Source organism: Giraffa tippelskirchi, chromosome 3 (assembly GCF_054371585.1).
Source record: "Giraffa tippelskirchi isolate mGirTip1 chromosome 3, T2T-mGirTip1v1.2.pri, whole genome shotgun sequence".
NCBI lineage: Eukaryota > Metazoa > Chordata > Mammalia > Artiodactyla > Giraffidae > Giraffa > Giraffa tippelskirchi.
The window spans coordinates 44,194,061-44,215,382 of NC_137277.1; the positions used below are offsets into that span (position 1 = coordinate 44,194,061).

The following is a 21,322-nucleotide window of genomic DNA, read 5'->3' on the forward strand; positions in this document are numbered from 1 at the left end:
CATCCTACAGTAGTTTCAAAATAATATCAAGTATTGCTACAGACAATTAGTTTACAGACTACTGAATAAAGTTTAAGGTTTGTTGCAGCCTTCTTTGTTTTAGAATGTATTTCACTAAGGATATATAGTCAATTCTGTGTCCTAATGCAACTTGAAAGAAATAATTGTCTTCTCTATGTTTTTATATCACCAAAATTACGTGAAGTTCGTTTGTTTCAGTTGCTTAGCAGTTTTTAGGGACTGTGTAAGTCAAAACAAGGTACTTTCAGGAAAATTTTGCTTCTCTTTCCCCTCCACCCTATTCCTTTCCTCTTCCTATCAGTGACTGTTTTTATTGTTGATAGCTTTTGATTGTATCTTAACAGTATTTCTTTTTGAAAACCCAACAAAAATATGTATGTATGTATCATATGTTCTTACCCCCTCCTTATATAAAAGGTTACTACATATCTTGTTCTTTTTTCCTTAATAATATATCTTGAAGATCACCTCATGTCTGCATGTAGTGGTCTTTCACATTCATTTCATGATTCATAGTGCTGCATTCGGGAGTGTACCATGGTTTATTTAACCAGAGCCCGGATGGGCATCTGGATTGTTTCTAGACTTTTGCTATTACAAATAATGCCACAGTGAATACCCTTGCACCTAAGTAATTTGATATTTTGTCCAACAAGTCTTTGAAAAAAATTCCTATAAGTAGGATTGCTGAGTGAAAGGAAAAGTGCATGTGAAAATTTCCTGGGTATTACCAGATTTCTCTCTGTAGATGGTACCATTTTGCAGTCTTACCAGCAGTGTGTCAAGGTGTCTGGTTCTGGAGACCTAGAGACTCTGTTGCTGAACTTTTGTATTTTTTTTCTTACTATGAGAAAAGTTGCATATTGTATTTGTTTTCAAGGATCATTTTAAATTTTTCTTCTGTAACTGTCTTTTATATGTTTTGCATATTTTTTCTAGTGTGTTGTGGGTATTCCTCTCCGGCCACATCTGTGTTTAGGTTTTTTAAAATTTAGGGGTTATTAGCCCTTTGTCTTAATTTAAGTTGCACATTTTTCCCCAGTTTGCCCTTTGTCTTTTGACAAAGGGTTTTTTTTATGGTGTTTGTTTTATTTTACATCTAAAAGTTTTATGTAATGGGTTTCCTTTTTTTTAAGTAGTACTTTTGGATTTCGAGTCTCAAGTAGAAAGATTTGTCCTACTTTCAGATAATAAAGGAATTCACTCATATTTCTTCGATTATTTGTATAATTTCATGTTTTATATTTAGTTTTTGGATCTATTTGGTGTTTATTCTAATGTAATATGAAGTATAGATCCAATTTCATTATTTTCCAAACATCTATCCAGTTGTCCCAATAATGATTTGAGATTTAGGTCTGTTATTGGACTTTCCATTCTATTCCATTGATGTGTTTATCTAATCATGTACTAGTATTACAGTGTTTTACTTAGAGGTGATCATATATTTTGCTACTTCTACTTTTTGTTCAGAACTAGTTGATAACAACAATTAGTCATTCTCATCTAATTCATTGTGTTGCCCACTACCAACACCAAATGGAATACACATGTGATACATGTGTGTTGCAGTGCATGAAGTAGATGCTTTTTGGTCCTATGTTAGTGAAAAGAATTCTGAACCAGGAGTCAGGAAACAAACTCTGCTTTCAGTACCACTTGTAAGCAAGTCACCTATTCTCTCTGAGCCCATTTTCTCAGCATTTAACAAATAAAAAGAGTTGAACTACATGGTCTTGAGAGTTGTCCTGAATCTCGTTAATACTGATCTGGTAAGAGAACTACTGATATGTAGTATGTAGTTCTACTTTTTATTCCCCTGTGCCTTATCCTTTTACCATAGTCATGAAATAAACTTTCTCTTCTGGATCCTGCTTCTTTAATCTTTTCAGTATGTTTTTCTTTGTTCCAGCATTTTCTTTTCTCCTGTGTTTCTTTTATTAGCTTGCATTTCTTTTCTTTTCTTTTTTTTTAATAAATTTATTTATTTTAGTTGGGGGCTAATTACTTTACAATATTGTAATAGTTTTTGCCATACATTGACATGAATCAGCCATGGGTTTACATGTGTTCCCCTTCCTGGACCCCCCACCCACCTCCCTCCCCATCCCATCCCTCTGGGTCATCCCATTGCCCCGGCCCTGAGCCCTTGTCTCATGCATCGAACATGGAATGGTGTTCTGTTTCACATATGATAATATACATGTTTCAATGCTATTCTCCCAGAACGTCCCACCCTCACCTTCTCCCTCAGAGTCCCTAAAATTGTTCTATGCATCTGTGTCTCTTATTCTGTCTCGCATATAGTTATATTAGCTTGCATTTCTTTCTGCTGATTAGGCAAGGATTGCCACTGTTTGGCTGCTCAGCTTCCACTGACCTCAGTAGGGAAAAATTGCATGCAGTAAATGGGAATTACTTTCCCCCTGGCAGAGAATTTCTTAAAAAAACAAAAAGCAGCTGCTGACAGTAGTCTGTTCTTCTGTTATACAAAGAACAGAACAAGGAAAGCTTCCTCTTTGGTGTTTGAAGCAATCAGACAAGCCTATGACCAGGTCATCAGCTCTTGATTTATCTATGAGGGTTGGTATTTCCCAATACACTTCCTTCAAAAGGTCAGGAAGAAAGTGATAAAAAAAAGAAGAGCAGAATTGTGGAAAGAGCTCATTAGGTAACAATCTTACATATAAAACAATACAGGTTATGATGGTTTAAGGCATGTCAAACTCTTTACCAGCTATAAAAACTTTATACCTTTCTTACCCTAACTAGAATGCTTAAAATTCAAAAGAATAATTGGAAATTCTTAAACTCCTAATTGTTGCTGAATAAGTTAACCTTAAAAATGGTAAGTTTGAAAAGCACATGAAAGAAACTTTTTAGTGTGGAAGACAGAGGAAAACCAACATAGTATTGACAATTAATATCATGCTTATTCAAGAAAAATAAGTTCAAGGTAATGTTTCTGCAGATAAAAAGGTTTTACTAGTAAAGAAACATTCAATGTCCAAAAGTCTGCTAGTTTTTATTAAGATGAAGCTTTGTTGGTTTCTTGAACACCAGTGCTACTAGTGAATGCATTATTCTGGAAAATTCCAGAACTATGAGCAGTTCACAAAGGGTAAGTTACCATTAAAGCCACCATCTTTCATTCTAAGTGAGTGTTTCCCTCGGGAGTTCAGGCACGGATAAGGAGGAATTCGCACTTTTCGGCAGAGAAGCACTTTGCAGGCATGGGCTGGCATCTCCACATGAGTAAGCCAGTGAAGCTATACCTTGACTTTAACAAAGATTGGGCCTACCCCCTACTCTGATAACTCATTATCACTTGTCAGGTAGTGAATAAAAGATGAAATTCTGTGTGAGAAAGGTGGTTTAAGAGTTTTTTGGAATGAAGCCATAGAGGTTTTTTTTGTTTTTTAAATAAGATTTCAGTTTGTTTGGGTGCTTGAGGCATATACAAAATCAACTGGGAATTCCCTGGTGATTCAGTGGTTAGTGCTCCATGCTTTCACTGCCAGAGGCCTGGGTTCATTCCCTGGTTGGGGAGCACTAAGATCCTGCAAGCTATGTAGCCTGGCCAAAAAAAAGAGGAAACTTTTTAAACAGGCTAGTTTTAAAATTTGTGCTCCCTCAACAAGATAGGAAAATGTCTACATCTACATTTTATGGGCCTGCTTGTATTTTTTTCAGGGTAAGTGTCCCCAGCTCAACTTCCCAGTATGATGTTTTAATATGTTTGTCTTTCAGTTTCCAATGAGAGCTAAAAGGAAATTTATTCTCAAACACATGCATTTTAATCTCTCATCCCCACAACCTTGGAATATTTATTTAATATCTGAGGTATTAATTTAAAACTTAAAGTTTTGTTTAAAACATGGTGTATGCATTTAAATTCTCAGACACACTCCTCCTCAAATTTTGAAATGGAAAAATAAAGTTTAACCAAGGTAACTTTGTACACAGCTTTTCAGGAAAAACATATCTATTGGGTAATAATAAGTGTATGTATGTTGCTTGTTTCCAAAATGGTTAAGTTATTGATACACATACCCTCCACATTTGTAAAATATGCCATACATTAAAGTTAGGTCCTACAGGCATAAATAAGTTCCACCTATATACATAGGCTTTGTGCAGATTTCAGGTAGTTCCTGAATAAAAATCAAAATTGACTACCAATTGCCATTTAATATATCTTATCACGCAAAGAAAAACAAAATATTGGAGTTCTTTGAGAAGAATAGAAGATCAGTTTTAAAGCAAGTAGTAATATTTATTACAGTTCTGCAGGTGGGGGTGGCAGAGATTCATTGAGATCTTGATCAAAGTCAGGAGGAATAGGAAATTCCTGAAATTGGATCTCATTGTTGGAATCTTCCTGGTTGTTCATAAAATCTCCTGGTGGCACGGTCAAGTTAAATGAGTCAGGGGGAGGTGGAAATGACTGTTCGGACTCAGAATTATGATGTTCAGAGATTTGATTGAGACAGTCTAGAGATGGTGGGAGAATGGTGGAATCGTTTGGAAGAGGAGCTTCAGTTATCATTGTGGATTTGTCGGATTTGTTCCCCTCCTGTCCTTCGGTATCAAGAAGGGAAGCAGGTGGTGGAGGCAGATCTGCATCATCTGAAGAGGAAACAGCCGTGCCGATTGTTGATCCATCACCACTGTCTTCTGATGTACCATTTACCTGATCTTTTATTCTCTCTGTTTTGGGATTGTTAGAATCTTCAGTGTTTTCATTTGATTCAAACAACTTAATTTCTAAATCATCTGCTAAAAGTGCACTTTTGCTTGGTTTCCAGACCATAAGTGAAATAATTGATGAACGTTTTGGGAATGCTTCATTTTCTCTAATGTTACCCAAGCATACGTCAGGTGTTTCACCATCAGCAAACGGAGACCTTCCTGCCCAATTTTGATCATTTAACACTGGTTTTCGCAAACATTTCCATAATACAATCATGAGTATAATTACCAACATAGTAGTCAGAATTGCACCAATTAATATGGCTGCTATTGAATTTTCATAATTGGCTTCCTTTGGGATATTTGTTGTACTGCTAAATTCGAAGTTGAATCCTGGTGTCTTCCTAGGTGAACTTTTGACAGTTGGTGTTGGTTGTATGGATATATTATGAACAGTCGGGGGTATTGATTTCCTGGAAGAGGTGTGGGTAGATGATGGTTGTTGAGTAGGAGTATAAACTGATGGTGGTGATTGTCTGGTAGAAGAATAGGCAGATGGTGATAGCTGTCTGGCAGAGGTAAACACAGGCAGTGCTGTTCCTTGGGAGGAGGTGTTGGCTATTTGTATTGTTTTTCTGGTGACATTATAGACAAGTAGTTGTCCAGCAGAAGTATGTGCTGCTGGTTTCCCAGAAGAAGCATAGGCAACTGGTGTTGGTTGTCCAGCAGCAACTTTGGCAGTTGTTATTGGTTGTCCAGAAGATAGGTTATTGAATTGTGTTGGTTGACTTGAAGGATTCTTTATCGTGACCTGAGAATTTGCCAAGATATATGGCATTGATGGTCTAAATAAAGTAGACTGTGGTTGCTTCTCTGTTGTAGTTGCTTCTGTCTCTGAGAAAAAAGTATCATTCAGGTGTCCGCAAAACAAAATTAAGATGAAATACTTGAGATCCATTTCAGAATGTTTCCTTTTTACCAGTAGTTTTATAATAAAAGAAAGAAAGATAATTAGGTATCATTTAGTATCTGGCATAAAGTAGGTAGGTACTTGATAAGTATTTATCATTCCTAATTTAGACTTAATAACACTCCAAGCTAACATGAACAGCTCTTAACTATACTATAACTTATCATATGACATTTGGACCCCAAAGGCAGTGATCTCTCTTAATTCTTTCATATGATTTATACTTGGTCCTGTTCCCCTGTAGGTTTATTACATTACAGTCCTTCATTTCATAGTCATACATCTCAAATGCATAGGCTCTGTATGCTGGTACCATGTGCACACTACTTTTTCCTGTTTACTACTAGAAATACATTGATCCTGCTGCCTCAAAGGGCGCCAGTAACCATCTATTACTTAATCCAGTGGTTTGTTTTCTTTTTTTTCTCTCTTGATCACATTTGACCCTGTTGATTATTCCTTCACTGCTATTCGAGTAGCTCTTTGGAGTCATTTTCCTTTCATATTCATCTCACTAGCTCCTGTTTTTCTCTTGCATCCTAAACACGGTACTTGATATGTATTCTGTCTTCACTCTTCACTGCTTTTCTTAATCCTGAATCTGTCAGGTTTCAGCTCTCACCTTTTACCTCTAGCTCCCAAACCTGTGCATCTAGCCTAATTTCCTTAATTCTTGTTCCATTTGTATGACTTCTTGGTGGACATTGCCATGTATATATCTCACTATCAGCAAATTCAGCGTATTTAAGTCAGAATTCATCTTCATCTTAAAAGTGACCCTTCTCCTGACTTCTGTTTTTGCTAATGGTATTACCTTTGTGAGTTTCTCATGCCCACAACCTATTAAGTAACCTTTGCAACTATATTAGTGTCCAGGACAGTGTCTTTATATTAGAATCTCATATTTCTAAAGGATTCAATTCAACTCATACTTGACAATCCTAAAATGCTCTTCGAGTCTGGTTGAGGGAAGTAGTCTTGCTGCTACTTCATTTATTTATTGATAAGCACCATGTTTTTGTCAGGCTCTGTTCTGGTTTAGGAGATACCAAAATTTAAAAAAATTTTTCTAGTAGTAGAAACAATAAATCTAATTTGATAAGTTTTCACAGAAAGGTATGCAGGAGATGCACAGAGGAACTAAGCTAGCCTGGGAGAGCTTCAGAGAAGGTTTCTCAGAGAAGTAAAACTTGAACTGAATCTTGAAAGGTCTGTAAGAACTAAGTAAATAAAATATTCCAGCCAGGGGAACAACATGCAGGCATAGGAAAACGAGGCATGTGTTTTAAGTTTGTGGGGTAGGGTTACCTGTGGGATGTGGCAGATGCTAAAACTTGAAGTGTTTTTTCAAGTTTCATTTCTATTTCTGAGGCCTAACGATCTATCTAACCATAACTAGTCACTTAATCTCTCCTGGTCTCAAATGTCTTATCTCTAAAGTAAGGCTAGTTTTCAGCTCTGTATGTAATATACTTGTTTCATACACCTTTAAACACAATGGTAACTATTTGGTTACTTCTTAATATTAGGGAAAGGAAAATCTCTGGGTTTTAAATCCTGGTCAGTATGATTTGAAACTATAGTTTCTCTGTGATTTTTTAAGCCAATCTGAGAGAGGTTTGATGGTCTGTACAAGCCTTGATGGCAAGGTACAATAACAGGCGAGGAACTCCCTCAAGTTTGCAAAGAAATAGACTTTTAGCATATTTGAGTGGTTTTCATTGCTATTCCTCTACCACTTGGTACACAATGATGATAAATTACCCTATTTTAGTAGAGGAGAAGGAATGTGATTTTTTTTTCCTTTGTAGTCTCCTGCTTTTTATTTTCTCTGTAATACTTGAAGCTTTAATTTTAAAATATTTCTCCTTTAAATTCCCCTGCACACTACTGATGAATTAATCTTCTGACAACCAAGTTTGATCAAGTCATTGCTCCCTTGCTTATTGTTCAGTTGCTCAGTCATGTCTGACTCTTTGTGACCCCATGGACCGCGGCACTCCAGGCTTCCCTGTCCTTCACCATCTCCCTTGCTTGAGGGTTCCCCATTGGTATCAAGGTAAAAATCTAAACTGAGTTTTCTGTTTCTGGCCTGAGTTTACCAGTCCAGACTCCTATCTCATGACTGAAACTTCTCATTTAGCCTATTCCTCATCTTACATACTTCCTAAACACCTGCTTTTTCTCCCCTTAACAGACACTTTTAATTATGCTGTTCTTCACCCTCTGAGAGTGTGTTCTTTTTTCTAAACCTAGTCTCTTCCCTGTTCTGGTTGCCTAAGTGTGAATCTATCATCATCTGTCAGACATCAGCTTAAATTCCCTTCTTAGACCAAATTCTCAGTGACTGAGCACAGCCCAGAGAGCTCAGCCGTTCCCTGAATTCCCCCTTGTTCTTGTTCTCTTCTTGGATAATTCTTCATGTATGTACCTCACTCACACTTCTTTTCTCTCAAACAGTTGTGTCTATTTTTTATTTCTTAACTTTTCACATTTTCTTTTTGTTGTCCCCATCACCGCAAAGATTATAAAGGACTTTGAAGAAGGCAGAAAGTAACAAAGAAAAATCCTTATCTAGAACATCCTAAGTGCTGTACCGTCTCAGGTGTTTTACATACTTCATTTCATTTAACTTTTACATAATTTTGTGAGAAAGATGGAGGAATCTTTGATTTACAGATAAAGAGACAAATTTAAATGTGTTAAGCAATTTGCCAAATGTTATGTCACTATTAGTGACAGATAGGGAATTTATACCCACAGACCCATCTGATTTCAGAGCATATGCTGTTTCTGCTACTCCAAATTGTCTCGTTTTTGTATGTTGATTTCTTTACAGCAGAATGCTGTATGTGTTAGCAGCTCAGTAAACAGTTAACCTATATTGGGCTTCTTGGTTCTTTTCCATTTCAGTTTTTTGCCATTTATTAATACTTCTTCCAGAATGTAATTGTTACTGTTCAGTTGCTAAGTCATGTCTGACTCTTTGCAACCGCATGGACTGTGTAGCACGCGAGGCTCCTCTGTCCTCCTCTGTCTTCCAGAGTTTACTCAAAATGTTCATTGAGTCAGTGAAATTATCTAACCATCTTATTCAGATGGTTAGAATGTAAGCAGAGAGGTAAAATCTGATTTATTAAATTATGCCTTCTATTCATTTTGTAAAGGGTTTAATAGGGAAAATTTTGAAACTTTTGGCATAAATATGGAAATTTAAATCATCTGTACATGGTTATCATCTATGCAGTTCCTACCTGCTGTTCTTACAGATTACCCCTTTCCCCAAAGAAGGCCTTATTAGAAAGTGTTACTCTTTAGAGATTCACTTTAGTTTTCTAAAAAACGCCATCCAGAGCAACAGAAAACATAGGCCATGAATTATCTTCAGCCAAGAATGTGTCTTGTGACTTTTCTTAAAATTTTTAAAAAACCTTCACAGTTCCTTTTTTCAGTTAGCTGAAAAAGGCATTAGAGAAAGAAAGAACCCAGATAAGAACATAATTATAAGCCCAGTTGAGTTTGTATGGTCAATTTTGATAGGGCATAGCCTCTTTTGTTAATAGGAATGTCATAGGACCTTTAAGTGTGTGAGATTTTCCACTTGTCATTTAAGGGTTACAGCAGTATTAAAACCAAATTCTGTTTTTTACCTATCCTACCCCTTTCTCCAGCTCCTCAGTTAGCTATACCCTCCTAGGGTCTGCTACATCGGAATGCTCAAATCTGTCTTAGAATTCCTCTACAGCAACTCAGAATAGTCCAGAGAAAAGGAATAGGATTTAAAAGAAGAGTAAATGAGGGGGAGAGGTATAGTAGTGAAGAAACTGACTTTTTTTTTTTTCCTAGTTCAGTGACAGTGAGGCCAATGTTATTACCAGTGCAGAAAGTTATTTAACATATGTGTTATATATATATATATAGGCCATGTGTACCTGAAATACCAACATTATTTCTGCAGGAGAAGAACGTAGAAAGAAAGAACCATAAGGGGGGCAAGGGAGTAAAAAGGGGGAGAAAATGTTGGATAAGGTGAAATGAAAAAGAAATGCAAAGAAATACAAATAACACAAAAGAGAAAAATAAAGCCAAACTTAGGATAAACAGCAAGTACATGGAATGGGGAGGTAAATTGATTAGAGAAGGTACTGAAATAAAGAAAAGTTAATAAAAGGCTGAAGAACAAATAGTGATTATGTATTTAGCAAGAAGTTAGGATAGAAGGTTAAAACGAACCAAATTAGAAGTTGGGGAAGAAGACCAGAGTAGATGAAAGAAGGAACCACAGAATGCTGCTTTCTGTCTTTGCAGATGCAGGAATCAGCAGAGGAACAGTGTTCCCAAAATAGAGGACAGACCTTAGATCACCCATCTTCTCAAACTCATTCACCTTTCATTTCAGGACTCCTATCTGCTCTAAGCATCCTTAAGATTCCCTACTTCCCCCACCCCCACCCCCCACCCCCACCGCTGCCTTTTTTTGGCACTCAGAAGGTACTTGTTAATTACTCTAAATAACCTATGAACAATCTATATAACATTTTTTCTAGAATTTCCTTAGTCTGCTGCTCAGGCAAACCCTGAATTTGTCTACCTTTGTATGGCAGTATTTTGCTCATTATTTTAGGTTGGGACTCGTGAGGTTTAACTCAGATTTTGGTTCTTTGTTTTTCCTGAATATTGAAAAAATTTTAGAAAGAAAAAAAAATAAGCTGTTTTAACTAAGCATTTGAGAGGCAGTTATAGTGAAGTAGGAGTCCCCTTAATGCATAAGTACATAAAGAGTTTAGCATGTAAAACTGATGCTAAGCTGGATATGATAAGAGAGATGTCATTGTCTTTTAAAGAGGAATCAAGGAGATTTGGCAGGCATATCCTAGATAAGGCAAATATAGGTAGCAGTATCAAAAAATTACATCTGAGTTTCAGTTACTTTGTTATAATACAGATATAACAGATTAAAATTTAGTGTTATTGTATCTCCCACTAGTAAAGTTATGAAACCAGAAAAAGAAGAATACAGCAATTCCATATTTTGATGAAAAGCAGCAAGGGGAAATTAACTTTGAACTATGATAGGAATTATTTGATGACTATCTTTTATCAAAAATAGCTACCATTTACTAAGTACATGCCAGATGTTTGGCACTGTCCTGTTTTAATGAGGAAGGTGATGTTATTGTCACTTTACAGATAAAACTGAGACACAGAGAAGTTGGATAATTTGCCAAAGTGTCACAGCTCTAAGTAGTGGCACTGATACAGAAATCAGTCAGTCCTGTATAAGGTCTCTTTCCTTCCATTACATTCATAGTAAAATTCTGAAATAGGAGTACTTTAAGAGGAAAAGAGATGTGAACTCTCTGGAAATAGATAATGTAAGTAACTTTTGGAGTTAGCTTTTTAAAAGGTTGGACAAGAACTTCCAGAAAACCATTTTAGTCCTGTGACTAGGAAAACAATTATGGGAGTTTTGCTTAGTTAGCCTGTAAACTGGGATAACTGGGATGGCTTTTAAAGACTGGACATTGACAGGCATCAGATTTTCATTTTAAAAATTTAGACTTACTCAGAATTCATAATTTCCCTCTGAGGGGAATTATATAGGGATTAGTTGGAAAACACAGGCACTATTAAACCCTACATTTGGAACAGATTCTTTAAAAATATATAGACAAGCGTTGTCCAAAAAAAGATAAAAATCTTTCTGTATTAATTTCTGTAATAGTTACTTAGAGGAAATCCAAAGTGGACTTCTATAAGAGAAAATCATAAGTACTTTATGAAATGTTGAAGTAGGATATTACCCACTATGAATTTACCATTCTATGATATTACGAGTCTATGTAAATAAAGTCTTGGCAGTTTTTATTTTGGAGGATATTCGCTTTGTAATTGTCCAAGTTACTCAAAGAAAACATCTTTTCTCCATGTTAGCAACTTTCTGTTCTATGAGTTTTATTTTCCATATCTATTTTATACTGCTTACTAAAGACTCAGATAATATGTGACATAAATATGTAGTGATGAGTATATGTCCACACATTTTACCATAGCAGTTTTTTTCTTAGCTTTAAAAATTAGTGATAATATTTTCATGTCATCATTATTACTAAAATTCTATTTGTGTAAAAAAGCATATTTAATAATGATCATTGAGCGTCTCATCTAATCACCTTTGTTTATTTTAAATTAAGTGAAGGTGACCATTCTTACTATGAAAACTGAAGGGGATTAAAAAATAAAAATAATTTAAACCTATGGATTATGTTATATATAGGAAATTTTCATACAAAGAAAATCAAAATTTTTTAACAGTTGATATTTTGGGGTTGTAGATTCAGCCATAGCTCATGAATTCTAGTTTTATTTCCATTCCTTAGCTTTATCTGCCATGGCTGTAGTTTTATTTCTTTTAATTACAGAACTGAAGTCAACAAACATAGTGATTGAATAAACTTTAAAGGGTTTACATTATATAAACCTAGGTGAAAATTTTTCCCCAAGGCAAGCTCAACACTGAATTTTTAAAATCCCATGCAGCAAAACCACAATACCTGTTATAGATATCTTTAGACTATCAGACTTTAAGTTTAAAACAATAATAACATTTTAGTTTTAAAAACGGGAGAAGGAAATGGCAGCCCAGTCCAGTATTCTTGCCTGGAAAATCCCATGGACAGAGGAGCCTGACTGGCTACAGTCCATGGGGTCACAAAGAGTCGGACAAAAGTAAATTTTATATAAAACAAAGATCAAACCAGATTGCCTGTGTGAAATTGTCTTACCTTGGCTGTTAACTTCTTTTGCAGAAGGCTAAATTCTTGTTCTAACTGGACATTTTGGTGCTTTGGCTAAGAAAGCAAAAAGTGGTTCAGTTCAGATTAAAAATGAGCCTCTAGCACACTGAAATAGTTTCTGTAGAGAAAGAGGAAGTTTATCAATAGTTGGTTCCGGAAGTGCAATAAGCCACAAAATGACTAAGAAAGTGCTACTTTAATAGAACTTAATTTGAAACACAATTTGGAGCTACATGATTTGAGTGCTTTTAATTAACATTTATAAGTAAACATTTGAGACTCTCTAATAGTGTGATTCAGTCAGTTCAGTCGCTCAGCCGTGTCTGACTCTGCGACCCCATGGACTGCAGCACACAGCAATGTGATTATATAGTTTAAATACTTAAAATAGAATCTTGGAGAGAAAGTTATATAAGGAAAAACTGTCAGTCGGATTACTACCCATAGTGAGATTTCTTTTCATAACAAATGAATGATGTGTGCTGTTTACTGCTTTCCCCTGATCACTGCTGAGGAACACAGATAATGAAGACCTCGTGCTTAATTTCAGGGCACTTATAACTTGGTAGAAAAAGAAGATTTTTCAAAAAATATGCTATAAACTTATTTTATAGAATATAATTTGCTGTATATATTGAATTGGCCAAAAAGTTCGGGTTTTTCTGTAAGATATTATGGAAAAACCCAAATGAACTTTTTGGTCAACCCAATATAATATAAAGTATGCTACAGAATTTTTAAATATGCTATAAACTTTTGTTTCACTATTTTTAAATCCCTAAATTAATAAGCATGTGGACTATAGCACCCAGTGGTAGAAAATTGTCTTTATTCAAAAGTAACTTTTGAACTCAAAACATATCTTAACCTGTCATCTTTAAACAGTGGTTAAGTTTGGAAAGGAATCACTTTCGTGAGCTACCATTGGATGTTGTCAGTCTGAGGATGTGTGTTAAATAGCCAAGATAGTGAGAGATAAATTTTAAAAATTTCTGCAATAGGAGCTTTCTGTTTTGTGAGAAAATGTTCAACATATGTGTTACATAGGAAAGTAGTTGCCTAGTTAATTTCTTATTTTTAAAAAGACAGTAATTTGTTTTCAGTTTCTTGATTCAAGGACTGCTTTGTGTTATCACTGTTTGTTTTAGTGCACAATCTCAGATTTTTGATATGCACAAAATGGGAGCTCTGCCCAGGTTCATTTCAAAGCTGATCATTTTTACCTATCAAAAGACAACCTGATGTTACCACAATTGGCATGAGCTTTCTCTTGCTTTCCTTCTTCCTTTGTTGATGTTTACCTTTTCCTGGATAATATGGCTATGATTTGTTATTTGGGAAATGGATTTTTTATAAATTGGTAATAAATGGATAATAAAATTAATGTTCTTTTTCCCCCCTCTCATTTTAAGATGTAACCTTAAAAAAAAAAGTAACCTACCTAGATCTTTGGAGCAATGGAAATTTCACGAATTTAATCTGATGACCAAGAGCAGTATGATCTAGGGAATTATGCAAAAATTATCAATGCCTCTATCTGGAGCTCACCCCATTTAAATCAGGAGGAGGGGTGTAACTTAGGCATTGGTGAGTTAAACTCTTCAGGTGATTCTGAATCTCAGTCAGGATGTGAATTACTAACCTAGAAAGGAGGATAGGATTGCAGTAATACTTGGAAAAAATATATATAAATATGTAAAATGTTTCCTCAGCTAGGTGCTCTGTGATGACCGAGGTGGGTGAGATTGAGGGTGTGAGTGGGAGGTTCAAGATGGAGGGGTTGTATATGTATGCATATAGATGACTCATTTTGTTGTACAGCAGAAACAAACACAACATTGTAAAGCAGTTATACTTCAGATTATTTTATAAAAAAAACAATGGCTGTTGTTAGGGGGTGGAGATAGTAGAAGTAGAAGGAGGCCTAAAGGAACTTTCTGAGAAAATGTTCTATTTGTTGGTTAAAAGGTGTTAACATGTGTATACATTTGTCAAAGTGAATTGAATTGTAAAAACGAAAAATAAAAACACATACATATATATATAAATGTTTCCTTAAATGTCTAGCATATTTCCCAAAATAAATGCTCGACAAGGGATGAGATTTTTAAGAGTGGTCTGGTCTTTAATTAAGTATGCTCTGTGTCAGTTTTAGTAGACAGTTGGAAAGTCTCTCAAAGCAATTTTTGCAATATATTAAATTGAATATGAAAATCTTGGCTTAAATGTAAGCCACTATTTTACTTGAACTCAATTTCTTTAAACGTTCAACAATTAATCTGAGTATCCTGTTTTCCAAATTAGAACAAACATACACACATATACACATCTTTCCTTTGCTCATGTCATATTGGATAGTAAAAAAATAAAACTGGTTTATTAGGTCACTTGACACTCTCAAAGTCCAGAAACTAATCAGCCTTTGAATATTTGCTATAAAAAATCCCATAAGCAATATTTATAGAGTTACACTTAAACAGTAAGATATGTTTTACATTTACACATAGCATTCTGTTGAGGCTATAAATCTCATCTGTTTCAGTTGTACTCTGTTTCTTATTGATCTTTGCTGTGTATTCTCTAAAATAATAAAGTGAATGCAAATATACATTGTTACTTTTATTCTGTCATCTTAATTTGTTATACAAAATTTAAAGTTTTAATTAAATATAGTAGAAAACGACTTTCTTATGTACACCACATGTAAAGATGAAACCATCTGGCATAACATTAGCTGTGTTTATAGATGAACTGTTATGGATTCTGTCACATTCAGCAAAGAAAGTACCATGTAACTATACAGTTCAACTCTATGCATTAGGAATGTGACTTCTGTTAGATGCTAAAGCATGTACTTTCCTCAAATGACACACTGAAACTCTTCAAAGTTTACTTACATTTGGACAAAGATCATGTAGCTACTAATGCGGAACAAGAACAACTCATAAATGGTCTCTTTCTAACTCTATTAGTCAATTCCTTCAACTTGTCTTTAGAACCTTCCTTGAATGCTTGGTCGTTTTATTATTTGCTTTTTAAAACAGTGTCAGACACAGCTTAAATAATTAAGTAAGCAGGCATACTTCTTCCATTCTCACTTGCTTGATTCTAAATTGTAAGGCCACAGTGCGGGCCCCACACTGCGGATGCCTCGTGGGCGGGGAGGGGGCCACTACTCCTTTGTGAGTAGGAACACTTAGGTGCCCAGCCTTAAAGCTGGAGCAGGGTAGGGGGGGCCTCCCTGACTTTGTTCCACCCACCTCCTTCTGTGCCCCCCCCCAAAAAAATGAAAAAAATAAAAAATAAATTGCAAGGCCAGCCATGTCAAATTTTAGACCGTCAGACCAACACCTTGGCATTAAATGTCAAACTGACTTCATTTTTACCCCAGAAACTTTCTCAATGCTACTTTGCATTTTTCTTCAAGAAACATCTATTAGTTAGTGAGTTTTTCAGTTCCTTCTTCATCTTTTCTTTCCCTCGTAGCTGTGAGCACTCCAGCAGATTGCATCATTAGGTTGGGCACTGTGAGCTGTTTTGCTCTTTTCCAAGTGTCTGATTCAGCAGGCCAGAGACCACTGCTTGCCAGAAAATCACCATTGCTCCTAGGCTGACGCTTGCCTACTTGTTTTGATCGTCTGAGAGATGAGACTTTGTTTGCCAGAACCACCGTTGATAGAAATAGAATGGTACAGATAAGAAAGAGCACAGCGATTATGATTAAGCAGACTAGCATAGCCATTTTGTTGTTGTTGTTGTCCTCACAGACACCCTTTTTGAAAATTTCACTGTGACTTTTGCTTGTGTTTTCAATGCTCTGTACTGTTGGAGAACTGTTCCTGACAACAGAAGATACATAAAGCTCCAGTTCAGATTTAGGAGTTAAAAACGCAGTGTGAGGTGATGCTGCTGTTTCAGGCATGTTTGTAGAATTATCTTTTTTATCTACTTCAGGAATTTTAGGGTTTATGTTAAAGTTTTCATTTTGGCTTCTGTCCATCTTGTTGTGAGTATCTGGATCCAAGACAGTAATATTGTTATCCCACAGATGGGTATAGTTTGCTTTTGTTCCAGGAGACAAAGAAAAAGCTGTTGTCATCAGAAAGGCAAGATGCAGGTAATGTCCTGTGTGTCCCATGTCTGTGAGCATACTGGTAACCTGTAGGGATAGCAATATAATTTGTTAACTTGTGAAAGAATAATGGTTCCTAGTTTTGGTAATTGTCATTAAAAGACAGATAGATAGTTGATAAGTTTTAGCTATAATTAGCTATAATTATACTCATGCCTGACATTTGCTTTCCTGTTTGAATTCCTTCTGAACTGATCTTTTTTCTACTAGGCTACATATAAAGAAACAATTTAATTTCTCTTATTTTTTAAATGCTAGAAGGTAGCTTTACAGATAAGTACTAATCATTGTAAACTGAATACCCTGGTTTAAGAGTTTCCTCCCTGTTGAGCATGCTAGAAAAATTTAGCTTTGAGTCACGTACTTCTGCTTTTACTTTTTTGATTCCTCCTTTTTTTTTTCCTGACCATTTATGGAAACTCCTTGCAGAAACTCCCCATCCTCTAACAAATGAGTCACCCATCTGTATAGTAAAGGAGAAATGTGACATTTTGCTTCATGTATGAGAAGAAAATGCAGATAGTTTTGCGAGGGGCTCAGGAAAGGGGAAGTGTGGTAGCAACCAAGAGAAAACGAACCTCAAGTAGAAATGCAAGATGTTCCTTTTTCTTCCTGGGTGTTTATCTTAAAGCTTAGAATAAAGCTAGTGCTTAGAAATATATTCCCAGTATTCATGAAAGCACTTTTATGATGATGGGTCTCCCTTCACCTATATGGCCCCTGAGTTACTGTGGCTTTCTGAAAGCAAAGGCATGCCACTTTTCTCATCCCAAACCTCTGGCTTTACAGAGGAAAAGAGGCAAGTTTCTTTTGAATAATCTCAAAAGTTCAACAAAAGATATTGACCTTTCTCATTATTATTTGTGCTTAGTATTTTTCTGTGAATATTTTGACATAATCTTTAAAAATAAGTTATACAATAAAATAGAAATACAACATCAGGATCATGGGATTCAGACTCAAGTGGGAAGTCAGTGCAGATCATAAGAGTCTCAACCTATAAATGAAAAAGTGGAATTTTCGTTTTGGGTCTGAGCTCGCTGGAAGTCAGTCCACACAGGGGATAACTCTGTTCCTAATTTTCATTATCCATTATAAGACTGAAAATTTAAATGCAACTGGCATATCTGTTCTAGATACTGGTAAGCCAGCAGGAAAGATTCATTACCATTATTGAGCTATCTCTTTTAAAATAGTATTCCAGTTTGTCTGGGCCACTTTTGTAAGAGTGTTTTATTGTTCGCATTTATATGAACAGGGAAGTGGAAGCAAAAACTAGGTTATTCTTCTGTTGTTTAGTCATTCAGTCATGTGCGACTCTTTGCGACACCATGGACTGTATGTAGACCACCAGGTACCTCTGTCCATGGAATTTTCCAGGCAAGGTTACTGGAGTGGGTTGCCATTTCCTTCTCCTGAGATATACCAAATAAAAATGCCTGTTTGCCTAGTATATATAAGTTCTTCTCAAACTTGAAAGTACATGGATGTGAGTTTGTTTTTAATGCAGATTTATTCCATAGGTCTAGGAGGGACCTGAGAGTTTTAACCAACTCCCAGGTGACACAGATACTGCTGCTACTCATGCTTTTTTTTTTTTTTTTAACTGAAGTATAGTTGATTTGAGAATAACAAATGTGACATATTGTTATACAAATGAAAGTAGCATATAATAAACAATGCTAACTAGAAACTAACCTCTGAAGTAATATTTCCTATTGATAATATGGAGGGAAAAAAGGTAAGATTACTTATTGGATTATAATTTTTATAGACAATTAAAGATATTGTGCACTGACTTGTCTATAATAGTGTTTGAATTCAATTTTTAAGTTGAATGACATAAATCTTTGGATACTTTGTGATTGTTCCACAAAGAGAAAAACTTTAAATTGGATTAGCAAATAATTTCCAGCCTTTTATACTAGACTAGACTTGTGCATGAGATGCTAAAAATGATTTAAAGCACGTTATTCTTGTCACATTAGTTCATTAGTAGTGTAATATGCATCATAGTATTTGTACACATTTTAACAGTGCTCATCACAGGATAAATAATAGGCCCACTGTTGATTGTCTTCAGCCAGATGTACTGTCATCCCCGAATAAACAAACTGTTAACAAAATGAGACTTTGATATCCTTACAAATGCCTAAGAATAGAGAGCTGTCTCTACATCTCTAATTTATGTAATGGAGGCCAGGTTATATTATCAAAATTTTCCTTTATCTCTGGTAGTTTTCAATAAAATTTATAATGCCTAAGCATTAGTAATGAGAAATTTGTTTTTTAAACTTATTTTAATAACAAATAAAATTTTACAATTCACTTAAGAGACTAAACTCAAATCCTTCTTAATCTTAATTTAAAGCTCTGTGTTGATGGTAACTCTTGCCATTTCTTACTTAAATTTTACTTAATAGAACAGAGAAGAAAACAGCATACGTGTTCCATTACTAATTCTACTTTGTTAGTACGATTCTTAAGTACTGTTTGAAAGTATTTCCTCAAACGCTAGTCTATAAGAAGTTATAAATGAAAAGGCATAAGAAAAGCCATATATATGACCTACCTTACAAAATGCTTGGTCAAAATCTTATAACCTGATTTTAATAAGCCACTTCTTTTCTTGAAGCACAGCTTCCAAATAATTTAAAGCAAAATAGACTTGAAGAATCTGAACCTAAAAGTAAATCTGCAGTTTAAAAAAAGAGGATATGTACAGCTAGCTTTCCACTAACCACAGATGACACATTTCCTTTCCACTGCAGCTAAAACACATGTCACGGGGAAAGAAAAAATCTCCAACTTGTTTAGTTGGCCACTGGCATGACAGAAGGCTTTGTAGGACAAATCCCCGCCTCCAGGGTAGGGAGGGTTTTCTGCTAAATGCCTTTTGACCCTATGCTTATTATGTATGTCTGCTATATGCTTTCGAATGCTATGTTAATATCTTTCAGAAAAAGAGAAAATAGCATTTCCCCTGAGATTGAGCATTAAAATCTTCTCTAAAAATTGTATTTGTATACCACAGACTGATTTGATGACATGAGTTTGGAGACTCAGGATATTGGTTAGATAATAGAAACAGTAATGTATATAACCAGCATTTCAAAGCATGGAAATGCAACAATGGTTTGGAGAAAATGTCTAGTAAACTTAGGTTATAAGGGACAAAAAATCTCTTATAATCTAAATGTAGTATATATATACACATACACACTCTCGTCTAATGTCCTGTCAGGACCTCATTCTCAATGTGTCTAAAATGGACTTCATTTTTTTCCCCCAAAGTGACTGCCCCTTGTGATCACTGTTTTTATTCATGGTGGTAACAGTCTTTGTAGTGGTATACAGCAAGTCCTTTTAATTCCAATCCTTTGTTTCAGCCATGATGAAGACCTTGGATCATGTGGATCCTTTCTTCATATTTTTGAATCAGTTTGTTCTCTCACTGTTACCCTTGTATATATTTTAGATGCTTATTAAACCATACCTAGACTACTATAATATCTTTTGCCCCAACTCCTTCTTATATATTGTATGTATCACTTCCTGTGATTATATCACCTTTTTCTTTTTAAAAAAATGTGGTTGAATAACTCCCTAACACCTGCAGCTTCAGTTCAGAAATGTTTGTGCACATAAACGTCAGATGAAAAGGTTGTTTAAAAACGATGAAAATCTCCAGGCCCCACTGCATAGATTCATATGTAGTAGATCTGGGCTAGGACAGGAAACTGCATTTTAATGAGGCACAGAGTCGATTCTGCCGCTGGTGTGCCACAGAACATCCTCCAAGAAATACCAAGCTCTTAAGAGAAAATCTGAGCCACTTAGTTGAGCAGTTTTGGTTCCTTCACAATTTGGCTATTCTGTATTTTTACAGCTTTCTCTCTTAAAATTTCTCTACATGAATCCTCCATACTAGCTCAGCTAGCTGATTCTTGCCTCAGCACATCTAGTTGCCTATTTTTTCCCTTCCTTCCCTCTCTCCATGAGGCCTGCCATTCCCTCCTCTTGTTGAGTTTGAAATTCCTCCTGCCCACTTCAGCATCTTCTATGCAGCTTTCACTGATTACCCAGTTTGTGTTGATTTCTCCCTATTTTGAACTTCAAAATTATTTTTCTGTACAGTTTCTTTAACAAGTGATTGCATACTACCTCATATCTTTTCTTTGTTCTTGAAATACTTTTTTTTATTTTAAGATGACTTAACTTGTCATATTTTTATCTTATTTTCTCCCAATAAGATTTAAAACGCTTAGGAAAGGGTATTTGTTTTAGCTTATTTTGTAGTACCACCAGAATCATCAAGTATAGAACGTTGGGCCAAAGTTAATATAAGGTTGATTTATTTTGAAATTCTGGTACCGTATTTGGGGCCTTTCTGATGGTCCTTATTTTGACTACTCATATTGATGAACATTCTTTTGAACGTAGACAACATATTATATAGACAACTTAATCAAAAAATAGAATGTATTGGCTCACACAACTGAATAGTACAGGAATAAATTTGATCCCAGGAGAGGGGCTTTATCTAGGACTCAAAAGAAATGGCTGGGGCCCCAGTTTATCTTGTCTTTCTCTGCTCCATTTCTTCAGTTTTTAGGCAGGCTTTTCATTCATATCTTAAGGTGCAAGCTAACAACTCTAAGAGCTATATGTTCCTTTAATTATAAACATCAGGGAAGAAAAATATCTCAG

The 21,322-nt window shown here is 35.4% G+C and overlaps 3 protein-coding genes across 5 annotated transcripts in view; 1 reads left to right on the top strand and 2 right to left on the bottom strand.

Moving 5' to 3' along the window:
• The window catches only part of NF1 (neurofibromin 1), a 238,244-nt gene that overhangs the window by 171,770 nt on the left and 45,152 nt on the right, over positions 1-21,322 (top strand). The gene's annotated exons all lie outside the window — the stretch shown is intronic.
• Positions 3,028-12,588, bottom strand: EVI2B (ecotropic viral integration site 2B). Its single transcript, XM_081579693.1, has 2 exons — positions 12,469-12,588; positions 3,028-5,684 (listed from the first exon to the last, which is right to left on the bottom strand). The coding sequence occupies exon 2, from the start codon at positions 5,669-5,671 to the stop codon at positions 4,301-4,303; it is 1,371 nt and encodes a 456-aa protein (XP_081435819.1). The 5' UTR covers positions 5,672-5,684; positions 12,469-12,588; the 3' UTR covers positions 3,028-4,300.
• EVI2A (ecotropic viral integration site 2A) lies at positions 14,326-19,360 on the bottom strand. The gene is made up of 2 exons (XM_081579695.1): positions 19,185-19,360; positions 14,326-16,639 (listed from the first exon to the last, which is right to left on the bottom strand). Exon 2 carries the CDS (start codon positions 16,628-16,630, stop codon positions 15,917-15,919), a length of 714 nt encoding a protein of 237 aa, XP_081435821.1. The 5' UTR covers positions 16,631-16,639; positions 19,185-19,360; the 3' UTR covers positions 14,326-15,916.